At 43.0% G+C, this 17,402-nt stretch overlaps 1 protein-coding gene across 4 annotated transcripts in view; it reads left to right on the forward strand.

The window, feature by feature from the left end:
* The window catches only part of LOC144791842 (T-kininogen 1-like), a 269,931-nt gene that overhangs the window by 19,896 nt on the left and 232,633 nt on the right, over nucleotides 1-17,402 (forward strand). For 3 of the 4 annotated variants that reach the window (XM_078666621.1, XM_078666623.1, XM_078666622.1), the window contains exons 5-6: nucleotides 4,850-4,951; nucleotides 16,096-16,183. The exons of the other annotated variant lie outside the window; for it this stretch is intronic. In XM_078666621.1, the coding sequence (XP_078522747.1) occupies nucleotides 4,850-4,951; nucleotides 16,096-16,183 (190 nt within the window). The remainder of the gene's footprint in view (nucleotides 1-4,849; nucleotides 4,952-16,095; nucleotides 16,184-17,402) is intronic. 4 annotated transcript variants of the gene reach the window in all.

The raw sequence follows: 17,402 nt of genomic DNA on the forward strand, positions 1-17,402 counted from the left end.
GTATGTTTTATTGTGGTACTTTTATGAATTTTACGAAATTCGAATAAAGGTCTTTTGAACTTGAACTTGAACAGTGGGGCACCGGAATTGATTCCAGATTCCATCCACGCCTTAATGTGGTATCATCTGGCTGTTAAGTCAGCAGTAAAAAAGCTTTTTGCCCTGGTGTGAGATCATTGCACTACTTGGCAAGGAAGGTTGCCAAAGTGATTTAAATGCATTAATTCAATTTTATAAAATGATTACATAATGGTTTTAAAAGTACAAAAAAACTGTAAAAAGCTTTTAACCAAGTCATATTTGAGTTAGTGGTGCATCCTTAAGGTGACAGCTGGAGCTTTACTAATATTACCTTCAAGTTTCTCTTCCGCCTGTAGGTGGTTACCATGATGATTCAAGATTTTCTTGATTTGCGGGGTCTGCGTGGTAAAGATTATGATAAATCGTGCTTGTTGGCCTGATTTTTAGGACATAGTAACAATTCCCTTGTGAATTTATTCATCAAAGTTTTAGCTTCTATTAAGACATGTTCACGTTACCCTCTTTCTCTGAATCTAGCCACATGTTTATCTTGTTCTTTATTAAAGACTATATGGGCCTGATATACAAAACAATTCTGCATTTCTTGACAGACCGAATCACACTTTAAGGTCAGTGAAGAAATGCAAAATGGTCTTTTCAGATGTACAGAGGTCAAGAGGGAATTGCAAAATGTGATTTCCACATATTAAAAATCGCATTTTGTGATTCTCAAATAGTAAATCGCAAATAGGGATTCCCAATTTGTGACTTCCTAAGCACATGTACAAAGCATTTCCTAAATGCGAAATGGGCATTTAAGAAATGCTATTACCATGCTCCAAGTCGATGATAACCATGTACAGTTAAAAGAAAGCACCCCAAAATGCTTTTTTTAAAGTGCTATAAAGCACACTCATGCCCCTGGGACATGTGCGCGCTTTACATCTGCACCCCTTTTTACGGAGTGCAACAAGGAGGCCTTAGGCCGAAAGTCACCTTTCGTTTTGCATTTCCAATTTGGAAATGTAAAACCATTCGTACCTATGGGCCTTAAGGCCTGAGACCTGAAATGGTGTTGCATGTCTTAATTAGTAATTTACTCTGAGCGATTACTGCGATTAGGAATTCGCTTTTTTGTACATTCTATTTTGCATTTCCTAAATAGGGATTTCTTAGGATTCGCTATTCAGGGAATGCAAAATAGGAATTTCGTACATCTGGCCCTATATCTACTCTATAATTTCTATGCAAACAAATAAACTCCCAAAACAATTTTTCTTGGATCCTCTTCATCTGCTCAACTCTAAGTTACGCCCAACGTTTCATCTTACAATCAATCAATCAATCAATCAGGGGTTTATTAGTTTATTAGCGTGCTACTCGGCCGTGAGGGTCTCAAGGCTCGGGGGGGGGGGGGTGCATGCAGCTCTGGGTCAGCTGAAGAGCCTCCTGAAGGTGCACAGGGTGGGGAGGGGGGGGGGGGGGGGTTGTCTGATGTTGACCGGGATTACGTTCCAGGCTTTGGCTGTGACGTAGGAGAAGACCCATCCCCTGGCTCTGGTTCTATGGATGCGCGGGGTAGTTGCTAGGGCGAGGTCAGAGGAGCAGAGGCTTTTATTGGGTGCGTGGAAGGAGACTCTTTCATTGAGGTATTTGGGTCCAATGTCATGGAGGGATTTGTATGCATGGGTGAGTAGTTTAAAGGTTACTCTCTTCTCGATGGGGAGCCGGTGTAGGTCTCGCAGGTTATGGGTCATGTGCTTGTGTCGTGGGGTGCCGTGGATGAGTCTGGTGGCTGTGTTCTGAATGGTCTGGAGTTTCTGTAGCTGGGATTTATTGATTCCCGCATAGAGGACGTTTCCGTAGTCCAATCTGCTAGTAATGAGTACATGGGTGATGGTTTTTCTGGTTTCTGGTGGGATCCACTTGAAGGTCTTGCGGAGGATGTGGAGGGAGTTAAAGCAGGTCGAGGCAACGGCATTGACCCGGCAAGTCATGGTGAAGGAGGAGTCTAGAATGATGCCGAGGTTCCAGGCGTGCTCTGTCGGGGTGGGTAGGCTTCCCAGGTCGACGGGTTACCAGGTGCTGTTCCACGCGGTGGAGGAGGGTCCAAGGACGATGACCTATGTCTTATCGGAGTTCAATTTTAGGCAGCTGTTGCTCATCCAGGCAAGCAACGTCTTTCATTCCTTCTTGGAAGCTGCATCAGGTGTCTTCGGGGTTCTTAGTGAGGAAGAGGATGAGCTGGGTGTTGGTGGCGTGCGATACAATGCTGAGTCCATTCTGTCTGATGATGGAGGTGAGGGAGGCCATGTAGATGTTGAAGAGTGTGGGGCTGAGCGATGACCCTTAGGGTACTCCGCAGTTGATTTCTGTGGGTTCTGAGAGGAAGAGTTGGAGTCTGATCCGTTGAGTTCTGCCAGTGAGAAAGGAGCGGATCCAATGAGGGCGAGTCCTTGTATGCTGGTGACGTAGAGTCTGGTTGCAAGAGTGCAGTGGGAGACGATGTCGAAGGCGGCAGAGAGGGCTAGCAGGATGAGGGCTGCAGTGTGTCCCTGGTCGAGTAGCATGCGGATGTCATCGGTAGTGGCTAGGAGGGCAGTCTCGGTGCTGTGGTTGCTGCGGAATCTGGACTGGGAGGTGTCACAAATGGTATTCTCTTCGATGAAGGTGGTCAGTTGTCTGTTGGCAAATTTCACAGTGACTTTGGCTGCGAGAGAGAGATGGGCCGGTAGTTTTTCAGGTCTGTTGGGTCAGCCGAGGCTTTCTTGAGGAGGGGCTTGACCTCAGCCCACTTCCAGTCATCGGGGAAGATGCCGGATTCGAAGGTGAGGTTGATGGTCTGGTGAAGTTTGGGCACGATGGCAGTGGCGGCTCTGTGAAAGATGTGAGGCGGGCATCTTTAACATACCCAAATGTCACTCCTGACACTACTTTACCCTGTACTTCCCCCCGACCAGTAAGCGACTCATGTTTACTGATAATGCATAGTTCAATAAGAGATAATTTTTCACATCAACCTACACACCTCAACCGCCTGAACTTGAAAAATGAAGCACCTTTTGTCTACTAATGAACTGTAAACTAGACTCACAGTGTAATCACCTCATGCATGATCTGAGTGCAGGACCACTGGAATAATGTGATTCTGCAGCTGCTGCTTTTTTTTAACTTAGTTATGGATTTGCAGCATTTGCCACATAATCCATTATCTGCTGCGTAATCTGCATATTTTAACAAACTAATTATCTCAGATGGATCAAAACCTACCCAAAAATGTGGTGACATTTTCATGTGCAGTGGTAGGACCTTTGCCCAGACAGTATTACCATGTGTAAGAGTTTCTAAATAACACAGCAATAATATCAAAAAAGTGTCTCATTGATGCCACATGATTCGCCTTTTCTTGCTGCACAATTTATTCAACCCTGCTGCATAATTTGGTGCTCCTCTGCTCCATAATTCCAGTGGTCCTGAATAACTGTTTTTCACTTCACATCACAACCAGTCTCATTTTGTTCCAGAGAAATGTTGACCTCAGAGTCCTTGCCCCAATGCTGAGAGAATTTTATTGGCTACCTATGACAGCAATGCTTAATTTAAAATCTGTTACCCCATGTACAAACTAGCCACCTGAAAAATCTGCCTTATCTCACCAATGTTCTTAACATCTCCAGCACATAGCTGGATCGAAAGCTGGATGCTCCAAAATTTAAAATCTCCCAAGCTCTGAAAAAATTCTTCCTTGGCGCTGCAACCAACCAATGGAACTCTCTGCCCCCTTAAAAAAGGAATGCAACCCAACATTCATTCTCTAAAAGTGCATCTTTTTCATCCTCTTTACTAATCTACCTCTGTTAATGCCCAGACAAAGCTCTAACGGCCTGGTGCAGGATTTGGTTGGTGGACTATAGTATGTCAGGGTGGCAGAGGACATACATTCGAAACCCTGTCGGACTACTGTCTGCTAAAATTAGAGATGGTCGTTGACCCAGTGGCCATCTCTGTACATTGAAAGGAACTGCTGTCATGGAGGGTCCCTTCAAAGTTCAAAATGTTTGGTGGATGGCTATCAGCTTTGACAGCCTTCCATCAAACCTTTACAAAGTTGGTATTTTCCAGAAAATAACTTTTGTTTTTTCAGAAAAAAACTCCCAAAGTGGACCGTTGGTGGTAGCCATCGACAAGCCAATGGGGACTGAAAACGTAAGGTACTCCCATCTGTTAAAGAGGAGGGTGGACCTTGGGTTTGGCCGAAAGTATACTCTGTTGCATTTGCAGCAGAGTACCCTGTTTGCCAAACTCTAAATTGGGCCCCAAATCTTTCCAAATTTAGGCTTGATTGTTGTGCTTCTTTTTATAGCTGTACATATTTATGTTCCTTGAAAAGTGCTAGAAAACCCTAGAAGTTCAAAAGTGCAATAAGAAACTCAAAGTAAATAATTGAATTTATGTTGCTTTGGCCATCCTGTATCTTCATTGTAATCAGAATTCACTGTACCTCTATTATTGAATGCTATTAATATTGAAGAATAAAAAATCTTCATTCATCTGTTGGTTGTTCCCCTGTTATGTTTCTCCCTGTGCTTGACAACACCCATCTAGCCTTCTAGAGCATGCCGAAACACACATATTATGTACAGATATGTATCATATAAGGGAGAGCAGTTGCATGTTTTTGGTGCCGCCTAATTAAGTAGCCAGGCATTGTTCATGACTTGACTTCTGTTTAAATCTATTTGCAAACTTTCTCATGAATTGCTGAGTGTATTTTTTTAATACAAATATATAATAAAGTAAATGTATTTTCTATGTGCAATTAATGCAGGTGGTGGCTGGAACCATCTATAAATTCGAATATAAAATAAAAGAAACCGATTGCGATAAGAGTAGAGTCCCAGCGTTACATCCCGGTTGCAAGCCGCTTACGGTAAGTTTTTAATGGCAGCCATGTAAAGGTGCTCTCTTTTTCGTAACTTTTGCTCCAAGTATTTGTATTAATTATTCTCTGGTAAGGTTAAAAAATGACACTATGAACTGTATTACGTAAGTGCCCCTAGGGCTCAACAGATGTTTGCACATGCTTTGCATGTTCCGGGGCACTTTGGTGTTACAGAAGGGGCCGTAGACGCCTGTGTGGGCCCTTCTGTAATACTGCTAACGCTGGCACACATAAAGCGCCTGCGCTATCCTCAGGGGGTGTTCCCTCATTTGCATGGGGGTGTGACCCATGGAATTAAAGGAATCCCTTAGCCTCGGGCGCCTGTGCGATATTACAGACACTGGCGCAGAGGCAAAGTAGCTCTCAGGAGGATCACTAACTGTGCACCATCTAAAAGGTGGCACACTGTCAGTCCGCCCCTGATGGCAGCCCTCTGGAGAGGGAGGAAGTAGGTCCCATGGACCCTCCCAGACATTCCCTTGCAGGCGGGTGCAGTCATTGACTGCACCCGCCTGCAAGGGAATCTCTACTCCCCTTTAAAAGTGCAGGCGGGTGGCTGCCTGCACAGTGAAAACACAGAGCGGCTTCAAAGCAGCCGCTCCATTTTTCTCAGAAATGCGCTGCCCCCAGTGCATCGTGAACTCATGGCTGCCCTAGGGGCAGCGCATTCCATGTAATAGGGCGCACTTTCATTGTTTGCGCCTGGCGTACCTGTTTTAAGGCGCACCTGGCGCAAACAGGGAAACAGCGCCCTATACTTAATAGGGCCCCAGATATACTTATTTTTGCGCTTACCCTCAAAATATCACAGAAAGTTCCTAACTAAATTTGAAAGAAGTCAGTACAGATGTTTTCATGTTTTTGTTTTTAGAAGCAGAAAACAAATACAAGACTATTTCAATTACGCCAGCAAAAAAAGTGGTGCTTTTGAATTGGGGGAATCTTGTTTAAACACATGTTCTGTCTGTATTCCTAAATCAAGGCACACTTCGAATCAATAACAAAGATAGTGAAAAGCAAGTCAGCTAGTAATATGGACATACGTTTGTGGGTGTGCCTGGCCCTTAAGACATATCCCTTCAAGGAACCCCCTTATGGGTCGTCACTGGATTGTTGTTTGAGCACCTCACTTCCGCTCCCCCCAAATAAAAGATACCATATTTTGAAACAATGTTCTATTGTGGGAAATCAAAATAAAACAACTTTTCTGTCTTAATCTTCATCCCACTTTCTGCCAGCATCTCTGGATTTAAAGGACCTGAAAGGAAACCTGTTGCATTAAGATGGCACATATTTTACTATTACTGTATTACTAAGATATGCAAGTTGTCTAGATGTTCTGGGGTAAAATGGCGTCATAAGGGTTTACAGAGAGATAGACTGAGGAAGAATGCAAGTGAACAATTGATTCAAGGAAAGGAGATATGAAATAGTTTTAGCAACAAAGGAAGTCGGAAAGAATATTATAATAAGTGGAAGAACGAGACGTGCGTTAGTGAATACAATAACAAGTAGGAGAATTAGAGGTGCGTAAGCGTGTACTAGAACAAGTAGAAGAATGAGTTGTATAAAAAGAATGTAACAAGCAGAAGAATGAGATGTAGATAAATGAATACAATAAAAAGTAGAAGAGTGAGTTGTACATAAGGCAATACTATAACAAGTAGAAGAATGAGAGGTAGATAAATGAATACAATAAAAAGTAGAAGAGTGAGTTGTACATAAGTCAATACTATAACAAGTGGACGAATGAGAGGTAGATAAGTGAAAATAATAACAAGTAGAAGAATGAGAGGTAGATAAGTGAAAACAATAACTAGAAGAGTTAGAGGTACAAAAGCCTATACTATAACAAGTAGAAGAATGAGCGGTAGATAAGTGTATACTATAACAAGAAGAAGAATGATAGGTACATAAGTCAATACTATAACAAGTAGAAGAATGAGCGGGCGATAAGTGAAGACAATAACATGAGAAGTAAATAAGTGAAAAGGAAAACAGTCGGAACACCGTGGTCTGAACCACGCATGTTCCGACTACCCAAGCTCGACGACGCTTGCCTCAACCACGCATATGCCATAACCATGCGAGTTTAAGGCAGTGCGCAGTCAAACTGCTAGAAGACGGAAGCAGGAAGACTCTGCTGCGAGGTAAGTGAGGCTGGTTGGGTAGTTGTTAGGGCTGGGAGGGAGTTGAGGTAGGTTTTAGGGCAGTGGAAGCGGTTGGGATAGTTAAGGGACAGCGCAGGGGTGGTGGGGTAGTGTAACCTACAGGGCAGGGTTTTAGACCTTAGGGCAATGGGAGGAGAATGGCTAGTTGGGTTAATTTTTAGGGTGGGTGGGGTCGGGGTAGGTGTTAGGGCAGTGGAAGGGGTTGGGATAGTTAAAGGGACAGTGCAGGGGTTTCGGGGTAGTGTACGTAAAGAGGCAGGGTTTTAGGCTTTAAGGTAGTGGGAGGGGAATGGGTAGATGGGATAGTTTTTAGGGCTATGGGTCGGGGTAGGTTTTAGGGCAGTGAAATGGTTTGGGGTAGCTTAAGGGACATTGCAGGGGCAGGGGGCGGGGCAGTGTATGTGAAGGGACTGGGTTTTAGGCCTCAGGGCAGCGGGAGGAGAATGGGGTGATGGGGTAGTTTTTAGGGCTGGGGGAATCAGGGTAGGTTTTAGGGCAGTGGAAGGGGTTGGGGTAGTTTAAGGGACAGCGTGGAAGCGGGGTAGTGGTGACCTTAGCCACCCATACCCCTACATCATTCATGTCTATACCACAAAAGTTTATAATAAAGACATGCGTGGAAAAAGAATGCGTGGTTAAAACACATTTGTGGTTTGAACAGCGTGGTAGAGGCTCGTGTGGTTTAACCATGCGTGCTTCTAGCATACAACCAAGTGGAAACAATAACAAGTTAAAGAATTAGAGGTACAAAAGTGTATATTATAACTAGTAGAAGAATGAGTGGTAGATAAGTGAATGCAATAATAAGTAGAAGAATGATAGGTACATACGGCAATACTATGTAAATGTAAATGTAACCGTACTTGTAAAGCACACTGATACTCCTGAGTGTCCTGGCGCTATACTCATACTGCTAGGGAACCCTTCCTGGTTTTTCCCCGTGAAGTGTCCACTCCTGGGCATCCCCAGGGTGCAACCAGGCATCCCTAGCGCTGTAGGGGGCTGTTGTGGAGACTAAGCAAGCTATTGCCCAGAGTTGCAGCGTGGGACCCATGCTTAGAGTAGGCACCGAGGCGAGAAATCAGGTCTGAGGAATTATGAGCCCAAGATCTGCCGACACCAGCCAAGGCAGGAATTGAACCCTGGTCCCAGGCCAGACCTCTGCATCAGGGTCTGCCGCTCTAACCATTGAGCCACACTTCTCCACTATAACAAGTAGAGGAATGATAGGTAGATAAATAAATGCAATAACAAGTAGAACGATGAGAGGTACAAAAACGTTTACTATAACAAGTAGAAGAATGAGATGTAGAAAAGGGAATACAATAGCAAGTAGACGATTGAGAGATACATAAGTGTATACTATAACATGTAAAAGAATGAGATGTACGTGTCAATACTATAACAAGTAGCAGAATGAGCGGTACGTAGGTTTATACTATTACAAATAGAAGAATGAGTGGTACATAGGCTGATACTATAACAAATAGAAGCATGAGAGTTACATAAATGATATATTTGTATAAGTGTTCATTTGGGAGTTTTCCAGAGAGACATGGTTTTCCTTGCAACCATTTTGTAGGGTTTGATTTTGAAACTCAGGATAAGGACAGAAATGTTGATGTTAGTGGCAATCCAGATAGACGTGATGAATGGTCTCCCATCCATAATTACTCAGTTTTTCTGCTTGGCATGCTCTAGAAGATTATTCCGCTTGCTTGCCAGGGCCAGTCCACAGTTTGAAGGCCTAAGTAAACCATTCCATTTTCAGGATCCTCATGAAGAACAGGAAATGTTGTCATCCACATTGGGAAAAGGGTAGAGCTTTGCATCCAAGGGACCAACCTTTGTGTTATGCGGTTAGAACAACTATTAGTGGATTCAATGAAAGGTGGCTAAATTCCAAACTGGCCTGTATTGTGGTGCCAGGTTCTTGAAGTACTGAGAACCTTCACTCAAGTTGGTTTTGGCCTTTTTTTTTTTTTGCAGAGTTTTATATAGCGCGAACTAGACCCGAACCAAATCAGGTATCAGAGCACTTTACATAGCACCAGTTACGTTACATGAGGACGGACACACATTCATTTTAGGCACGGGGAGATTAAGTGATTTGCCCAGAATCACAGGAGGTTTTGGCGTCGTTACCGAGACTCAAACCCAGATCCCCAGGTCCGAGGTCGAGCGCCCTAGCCGTTAGGCCAACTCCTCTCCCCTATAAATAGTTCTGTTTTTATAACTGCTCTGTTGGTTTCATACTGTCGCAATTCCATACTGCATGCTGAGGTACACCTGGAAGCCTATTGTGATGTGTAAGTAACCTCTTAGTATTTGCTTATGGGCAACCCAACAAGGATTGCATTGCAATAGTCTAAAGCCAGGACTATGAGTAGGCCACAAATCCCATTTTGGCTGGAAACCATCCTTTGCACCAGTAAGGGGATAACTAGTTTGCGCAAACTGTGCCCAATGTGGGAGTTTAACCTGTGATTTGCATCAGTTAAAAGCTACCGCACATTGCAAGGGCAAATTGTGTAGAATTACAATTCTGAATTGGGTGCAAATTGTGCAACCATTAATTGCCACATCCTGTTGTAATTATTGGGTGTGTTATTTCCTCTTGCGATTTGAACATGCCCCTTGATCAGGGCCTAAATGAGTTACAATGGTGTTGGCCAATTTCACTCAATGGCCAGTTTGGAGTAGACGGTAGATTTTCCTGACCATGGGCAGATCTACATTGACAGCATCAATAAATGGCAATCATTTGGAGTGTAAAGTATGTTGTCTGGTGTGAACATGATCCCCAGAATGAGTCTATATGGAACTGAAATAAAAGCCAAAAGATAAGTCAAAATTAATGTCTTGAAGCAACTATGTAGAAACAGGCCTGTCGTAATCAAGGGCTAACATGCTGAGCCCGATTCACCAAGGTAAATATACACTTTTGTGTAAGTTTACGTTTTTTCCTATTCGCAAAGGTATATTATGAGTATTATCTCTGCAACATCAGAACCATCGCACTTGTAACAGAGACTCTGCTAGTAAAAAGATAGGATAGGCATTTATTTTTATGTGTGGAGTCTCCGCCCTGAGCGTGGAGACTTCATAGTCATAAATATAGTTCTGGTAAAATACTTTTGTGAATAGTAAAAACATGTGAATTTACACAATAGTGTAAGTTTACCTTTGTGAATCCGGTCCGTTATGTCTCAATACAGGGAGCTAAAAATGTAAAATGTCAGTAAAACAATTACCGGATTTACTTATGTGTTTTAAAAAGTCTGTGCGGAAATAGGACAATAAAAAAATAAAAAACAAACCATCACCAACATTATCATTTTCCATATTACTCACCTTTGCAATACTAAGGCCTTCATTATGATGTTGGTGGGACCGCCACCTACAGGCTGTCGGTGGTTGGCCCACTGACATCTAGAACAGCAGGCCGACCCTGGATTACAATACTGGTAGTCAGTGGTTGGGGGGGAAGACCGCTGCCTCCGACTGGCTCAAGGAGCCGGTCAGGCGGGGGTCGGACACTTATCCCTACATTGGACAAAGTGCCTGTGTAGGCATTGCTGTAGGGATTAGGATCCCATTCTGACTGCCCTCCACCATGAAATAGCAGCCGGAAGATACTTTGGGAACCCCAAGCAGAGCCCCCGTGGGCCACTGCTAAGTGGCCAGGGGGGCACATGTGGTGCCATCCCAAACATCCATGCTAGGATGTGTAAAAAATGCCTTTTTCTTCTAGGGCTTTTTGCTGCAGCCCTTTTCAGGGCCGCTGCAGAAGCTGCAGTAGAAAAAGGCAGTCGAATCATGATAGGGCGGGTGGGACCACTGACTCTTTGTTGGACAGTCACCTGTCTGTAGCGATCGGCCGCTTGTATGACCCCCATAGTATTGCCACTTCAATTTCTCCAATAGTAGGGAAAGAGTTGGACTCAGGAGGGGTAAAATTTATTTTTCCCCTCCAGTCAGTACAACAGTAGGTAAAGTATTGGATTGTGGAGGGGTAAATTTACTATTCCCACTCCCCTCAATGGAACAATAGGGAAAGTGTTAGATTACAGAGAGGTAACATTTACAATTCCCACTCCAGTCAGTACAACAATAGGGAAAGTGTTGGATTGCGGAGGGGTAAAATTTACTATTCCCACTCTAGTCATTGCAACAGTAGGGAAAGTGTTGGAATGCAGATGGGTAAAATTGACTATTTCCACTCCAGTCAGTGCAACAGAAGGGAAAGTGTTGGATTACAGGTCGGGTAACATTTACTATTCCCCTTCCAGTAAGTGCAACAGTAGGGAAAATGTTGAATGGTGAACGGTAAAAAGTACTATTTCTACTCCAGTCAATGAAACAGTAGGGAAAGAGTTGACTTGCGAGGGGTAACATTTACTATTCCCACTCCAGTCAGTGCAACAGTAGGGAAAGTGTTGGATTGCGGAGGCGTAACATTTAATATTCCCACTCCAGTCATTGCAACAGTAGGGAAAGTGTTGGATTGCAGAGGGCTAAAATGTACTATTTCCACTCCAGTCAGTGCAACAGTAGGAAAAGTGTTGGATTGCAAATTGTTGAAACTTACTACTCCCACTATACTCTGACTGATTTAATTCCAGTTAATAAAATATTTGCAAAACTATACTAAATATGAATACAAAAATTCAATATATATAATTTTGTTTTTAAAATAAACAAATTACATATTTATTAGAATTTGTTGTACATATTATATTTTAATACAAATGTTCTAATTAAAATCACAAACTATATTCTCAAAATAATCAAAACCGATAAATACAATGTTATTTACAATTGAAAAGCACAACACAATTAACACATAGAATAATAAATAACATAACTCAAAAAACATGATTAACTTTTTAAATGTGTTATTACTTAAATAATGTTCTACCCTTTACCTCTACGTACTACACAACACACATCTAAAATCTACTTTTAAAATTTTACTATTTACACATTTTACATAATTGTCTATTAAAATATTAATAATAATTAACTAACAGTAACTTATATTTAATTACCTTCCCACCCTTTATAAGTACAGAACCAACAACTCACACCTAATGTATAACTGAAACAATATCCTAATTACATTATGTAAATCATTGATTTTCAATTAAATAATTATTATAAATTAACTTTCAATATTAGTTATTATAATTCATTTCCTACACAGGCTTTGCCTATACAAAAACCACAACACACACCAAACAAAAGAAAATGCATTACACAATTTGCTGACTTAATTATCAATAAAATAATTAAATATATTAAATAATTATTAATTAATTATAATTATTTTATTTCTTACTCCTTACACCTACAAAACCCACACCCCATCTTGAAACTTAACTTTAAAAAAATTAAGTATACAAATAATTGATATTATGTAAAAATTAATTATTCATTAATTATAATTAATTTCCTTTCCACCCTATACCCCTACAAGAACCCACAACTCACACCTTAATCTTAAATTATTAAAAAAATGTATTGCAAAATTAACATAAGTAATTATCAATGAAATAATCAATATCAATTTAAAATGTATTATTCATAATTATAATTCAATCAATCAATCATACCATTTGTATAGCGCACTACTCACCCGGGAGGGTCTCAAGGTGCTTGGGGAAGGGGTATGCTACTGCTCGAACAGCCAGGTCTTGAGTTGTCTCCTGAAGGCGAGATGGTCCTGGGTCAGCCGAAGGTGGATGGGGAGGGAGTTCCATGTCTTGGCCGCCAGGTAAGAGAAGGATCTTCCTCCGGCGGTGGCTCTTCGGATGCGTGTTACGGCTGCGAGGGCGAGGCTGGTGGACCGTAGCTGGCGGGTGGGCGTGTAGAAGGTCATGCGGTCGTTGAGGTACTTGGGGCCCAGGTCGTGGAGAGACTTGTGTGCGTGGGTGAGGAGCCGGAACGTGATCCTCTTGTCGATGGGGAGCCAGTGTAGGTTCCTCAGGTGGCTGGAGATGTGGCTGCGTCGGGGGACATCCAGGATGAGTCGGGCGGAGGCGTTCTGGATGCGCTGGAGTCTTTTCTGTAGCTTGGCTGTGGTTCCGGCGTAGAGGGCGTTTCCGTAGTCCAGTCGACTGGTGACGAGTGCCTGGGTGACTGTCTTCCTGGTCTCGGTCGGGATCCAGCGGAAGATCTTGCGAAGCATACGCAGGGTGTTGAAGCACGATGAGGAGACAGCGTTGACTTGTCTGGTCATCGAGAGGGAGGAGTCCAGGATGAAGCCCAGGTTGCGTGCGTGGTCGGTTGGCTTGGGTGCGGTGCCCAGGGCTGGGGGCCACCAGGAGTCGTCCCAGGCGGAGGGCGAAGATCCCAGGATGAGGACTTCCGTCTTGTCCGAGTTCAGTTTGAGGCGGCTGTCCTTCATCCACTCGGCGACGTCTTTCATCCCTTCGTGTAGGCAGGTTCTGGCGGTGTCGGGGTCTCTGGTAATTGATTTGCTTCCCACCCTACTCCCCTACAAAACACACAACCCACACCTAAAACTTGACTTTAAAAAATGAATTATACAATTAACATGAATAATTGTTGATTAAATAATTATATTAATATAAAATGTATTATTAATTAATTATAATTCATTTACTTCCCACCCTGTACCCTTATAAACCCCACAACCCGCAATGGTACTCAAAATCGCAAAACATGATTAAAATTAAATTAAAAAACTACCATAAATTTGCAAACTATATTAAAAAACACTAACAATTATTATACACACAATTTATAACATATACAATTAAAATATATACTAAAATACATAAAAGTTATTACAAAAACAATATTATTAACAACAATATTTTTGTAAATGATATTGCCAACATAGATATTTTTGTAAATTATATTAATGATTTCGATATTGTTAAAACTGATTTTACTTACCTTAAAATCGATATTCTTGTCAACGATATTCTTGCACACGATATTTTTGTATGACGATATTTCAAACTCGATATTTATGTATCTCGATATTTACATTTCAATGTTTTGGCCCTCATTACGATGGCGGCCAGACGAGCAGCCGACCGCCATCTTATTGGGGTGGAGCACGCCCAACATGTAGTCAGTGGCTCCAACTGTCTTATTACAATGCAACTGCCGGGAAGGCTATCAGAAACATGCTTTTTGCAATTGTAGCTTGTGCTGCAGCTCGTAAAAGGGCAACAGCACAAGCCACAATTGAAAAAGGCATGTTTTTAAACATCCATGCACCATGAGCCAGGCACCATGCAGTGCCTGGCACACAGTGCATGGATGTTTGGGGGGCTGGCCTCCTAGCAGAGGCACACCGGGGATGGGAGCCCTGCTAGGGGCCCCCAAAGTCCCATTCCATCTGCCTTTACATGGAGGTTGGACCACCAGGTAAAGACAGAGGGAAAAGGGACACTGTAATGCCTATGGTGGTGCCTCCGCAGGCACCACCCTCATTGTAGAGATTACATTCCGACGGGCTCCTTCAGTCTGTAGGAGGTGGCGGTCGGTCCCTTCACCCCCTGCGCTCCGACCGACTGCATCATTATGAAGTGGTCAGACCACAGCCTCCGATGTCTGATGGACCGCCACCGACAGCTTGTTGGAGGCAATTCGCCTGACATCATAATCAGGCTCTTTGTTTGAATACCAATATAATGACTATGGGCTGATTAAATTGACGGTAGGACCGCCACCGACAGCCCATCGAACCATGTATTCCTCCTGCCATATTACCAAGGCAGGCGGATGGTTGGCGGTCAGAAAGACCAACCGCCATGCATCTGACAGGCTCCTTTTGGGTGCATCGGAGGGACATCTAATCCCTATAGTGGTGCCGGTGCCTGCCAGGCACTACTGTAGGGGTTATGATGTCCCTTTCCTCCCGCCTTTTCATGGCTGGTAGCCTTCCATGAAAAGGCAGGCTGAAAGGGACTTTGGGTGCCCATAGTGGGCCCCCGTTCCCTCCTTGCACTAAGCTGTGGATTGTGGGGGGCACCTATGGTCCTTCCCTACATATCCCTGCACCATGTGGCAGACACTGCATAGTGCCTGCCACGTAGTGCAGGGATATGTAATGTATCCCCTTTTTGCATTGCGGCGTGTGCTGCAACCAGCAGAACCCACCGCAATGCAAAAGATGGCGAGCAGCCATCACAACGCGGGCATTACCACGGGCTGCCATTACGACGCTGCTTTTACAGCGCAAGTCGTTTCAACGACTTGCGCTGGAGGGCGCTGTTGGAAAAGGAATAGTTTAATTTTCTATTCCAACACCTTCCCTACTGTAACGTGGGCTGGAGTTGGAATAGAAAATTTAACTATTCCACTATCCAGCGCTTACAGCACAAGTCGTTGTAATGACTTGCATTGTAAAAACAGCATTGTAATGGCACGCGGGGTAAAATCCCGAGTTGTAATGTCATACAACCCAAAAGATAGGCATTGCGACCGCCGTGGTGGTGGTCACATCATAATGCCACTGTCGGGACTGCAGACAGCCTGTTGAGCAGTCCCGTTTACGATAGGGTGGCGACAAAAGTCCGTCTGCCTTCTAATCAGTCCATATGTTATGATTTTTTTTCTATTTCTTTTCCATATGTATTATTAACTCCCAAAGACAAACACAGGAAAGTTTGTAACTTTAAGTTAATTTACACAAAAACATAAATGCATGTCCACCAGGAATGCATGAGTGAAAGAGAAAAAAAAATGTCTGAGTTGTGAAAGTTAGGAAAAGCATGGACCAAAGTAACTATTACATTGGAATACAGAAGTAGAGAAAATATCATCATAGAGTACAAAGAAACGTGAACTGTGACTGTCAGCCTCAAAGCTGACCGAAAATTGTTCGGTTGTGACATATGTTATGATTTCTACATGCCCAAAACCATATCTAGACCTACATGGTGAAGACTTTAACAAGATCCAATTATTATTTGTTGACAGTTGTCAGGTACTTGCAAGGCTACCGTGCACGTCGCACTCAATCAGTCAATAGCTAAAGCTGAACAGAGTTGTCATATGGCAGCCCCAGGTAAGAGACACTTTCATCATGCATAAATCTATTTTACAAAAGAAAATCCCACTCACTCATTTGATTCTCTTTTTTATCTGAATGAATGTATTTGTGTCATAATTGCAATATTACTATTTGTATTCACTATCTGCAAGAAAGTGGATTATTATGTAGTGTGAGTGGTTGCCTACCTGAAACAATAATAATGTAAATTGTCAGTGTGAATACCACAGGCACCAAATTAATGTGAACTCAACCTCCCTGGTAGCTATGGGACAGATCAGACAGGCGTATCTGATCTGTAGTATTTTTGTAGTACCCAAAAGCTAATAAAGTCAAACACCAAACAATAAAACTCCCAAACTGAATTAGAAAAAAGTGTACATTTTAATGAAAAAGGAAAGCACCAATCAGTAATCATTGTTGCTGGGTGACCAGGACCTAGGCACAATCTCAGGCCAGATACATCAAGCAGGTTCATCACAGTTTTTACCAATGTCCCAAGATTTTACCGTAGGAAATTAAAGTCCAAAAGGTTTTAAGTTCCAAACTTTTCAGAGGTTGTTGGAGCAGTCCAACTACATAGAGCCAATTGTCCCAGGACCTCGGAAACAGCCCTAGGGGGTCGAACTCACTCCAGCAGAAGCCACCAGCAGATCCAGTTCAGGACCAGTTGCAACTGCTCAAGTGGGCCCCTCAGTCAACAGGCCTCTTGAAGCTTATTATGTCCCTTCCTTATACTGGGTGCCAGAGAGAGCAATCCAGCCCTTCAGGTCCCCTTACAGGGCTCAAATAGCAGTTGTATTTCTTCTCACAGGACCAGATAGTGTTCTGAGAAGCTGGTTCTGAGGTCCATATTTGTACAGTTCATTATCCAATGGGGTAGGTTGACTCCTGGGCACTCCCAACAATGGGGAAAAAAGTTTCTGGGTGCAACATTACCCACTTTTACAGCACATCCTGTCTGCCTTACTGTCCCATATACTACTCTAAGGGAAAGCCAAGGTGGCACAGGGCAAGAACCCACCCACCTCAGAAAGAAGGAGAAAATGGAGGACAAGAAGGGGCAGGAAAGGAAAAAGCAACAATATCAGAACAGATGACGACACGAAGCAAATGCATGGGAGGAGAAAGTGATCAAAAAGCAAACAATCCTGAATCTGTCAAAGAGACATTTAACATCAGAAGAGTAAAGAGTACTTAAATTAGGTTTCACTTTCTGCCCCACAGCACAATT

The sequence above is a fragment of the Lissotriton helveticus genome, chromosome 11, assembly GCF_964261635.1.
Source record: "Lissotriton helveticus chromosome 11, aLisHel1.1, whole genome shotgun sequence".
NCBI lineage: Eukaryota > Metazoa > Chordata > Amphibia > Caudata > Salamandridae > Lissotriton > Lissotriton helveticus.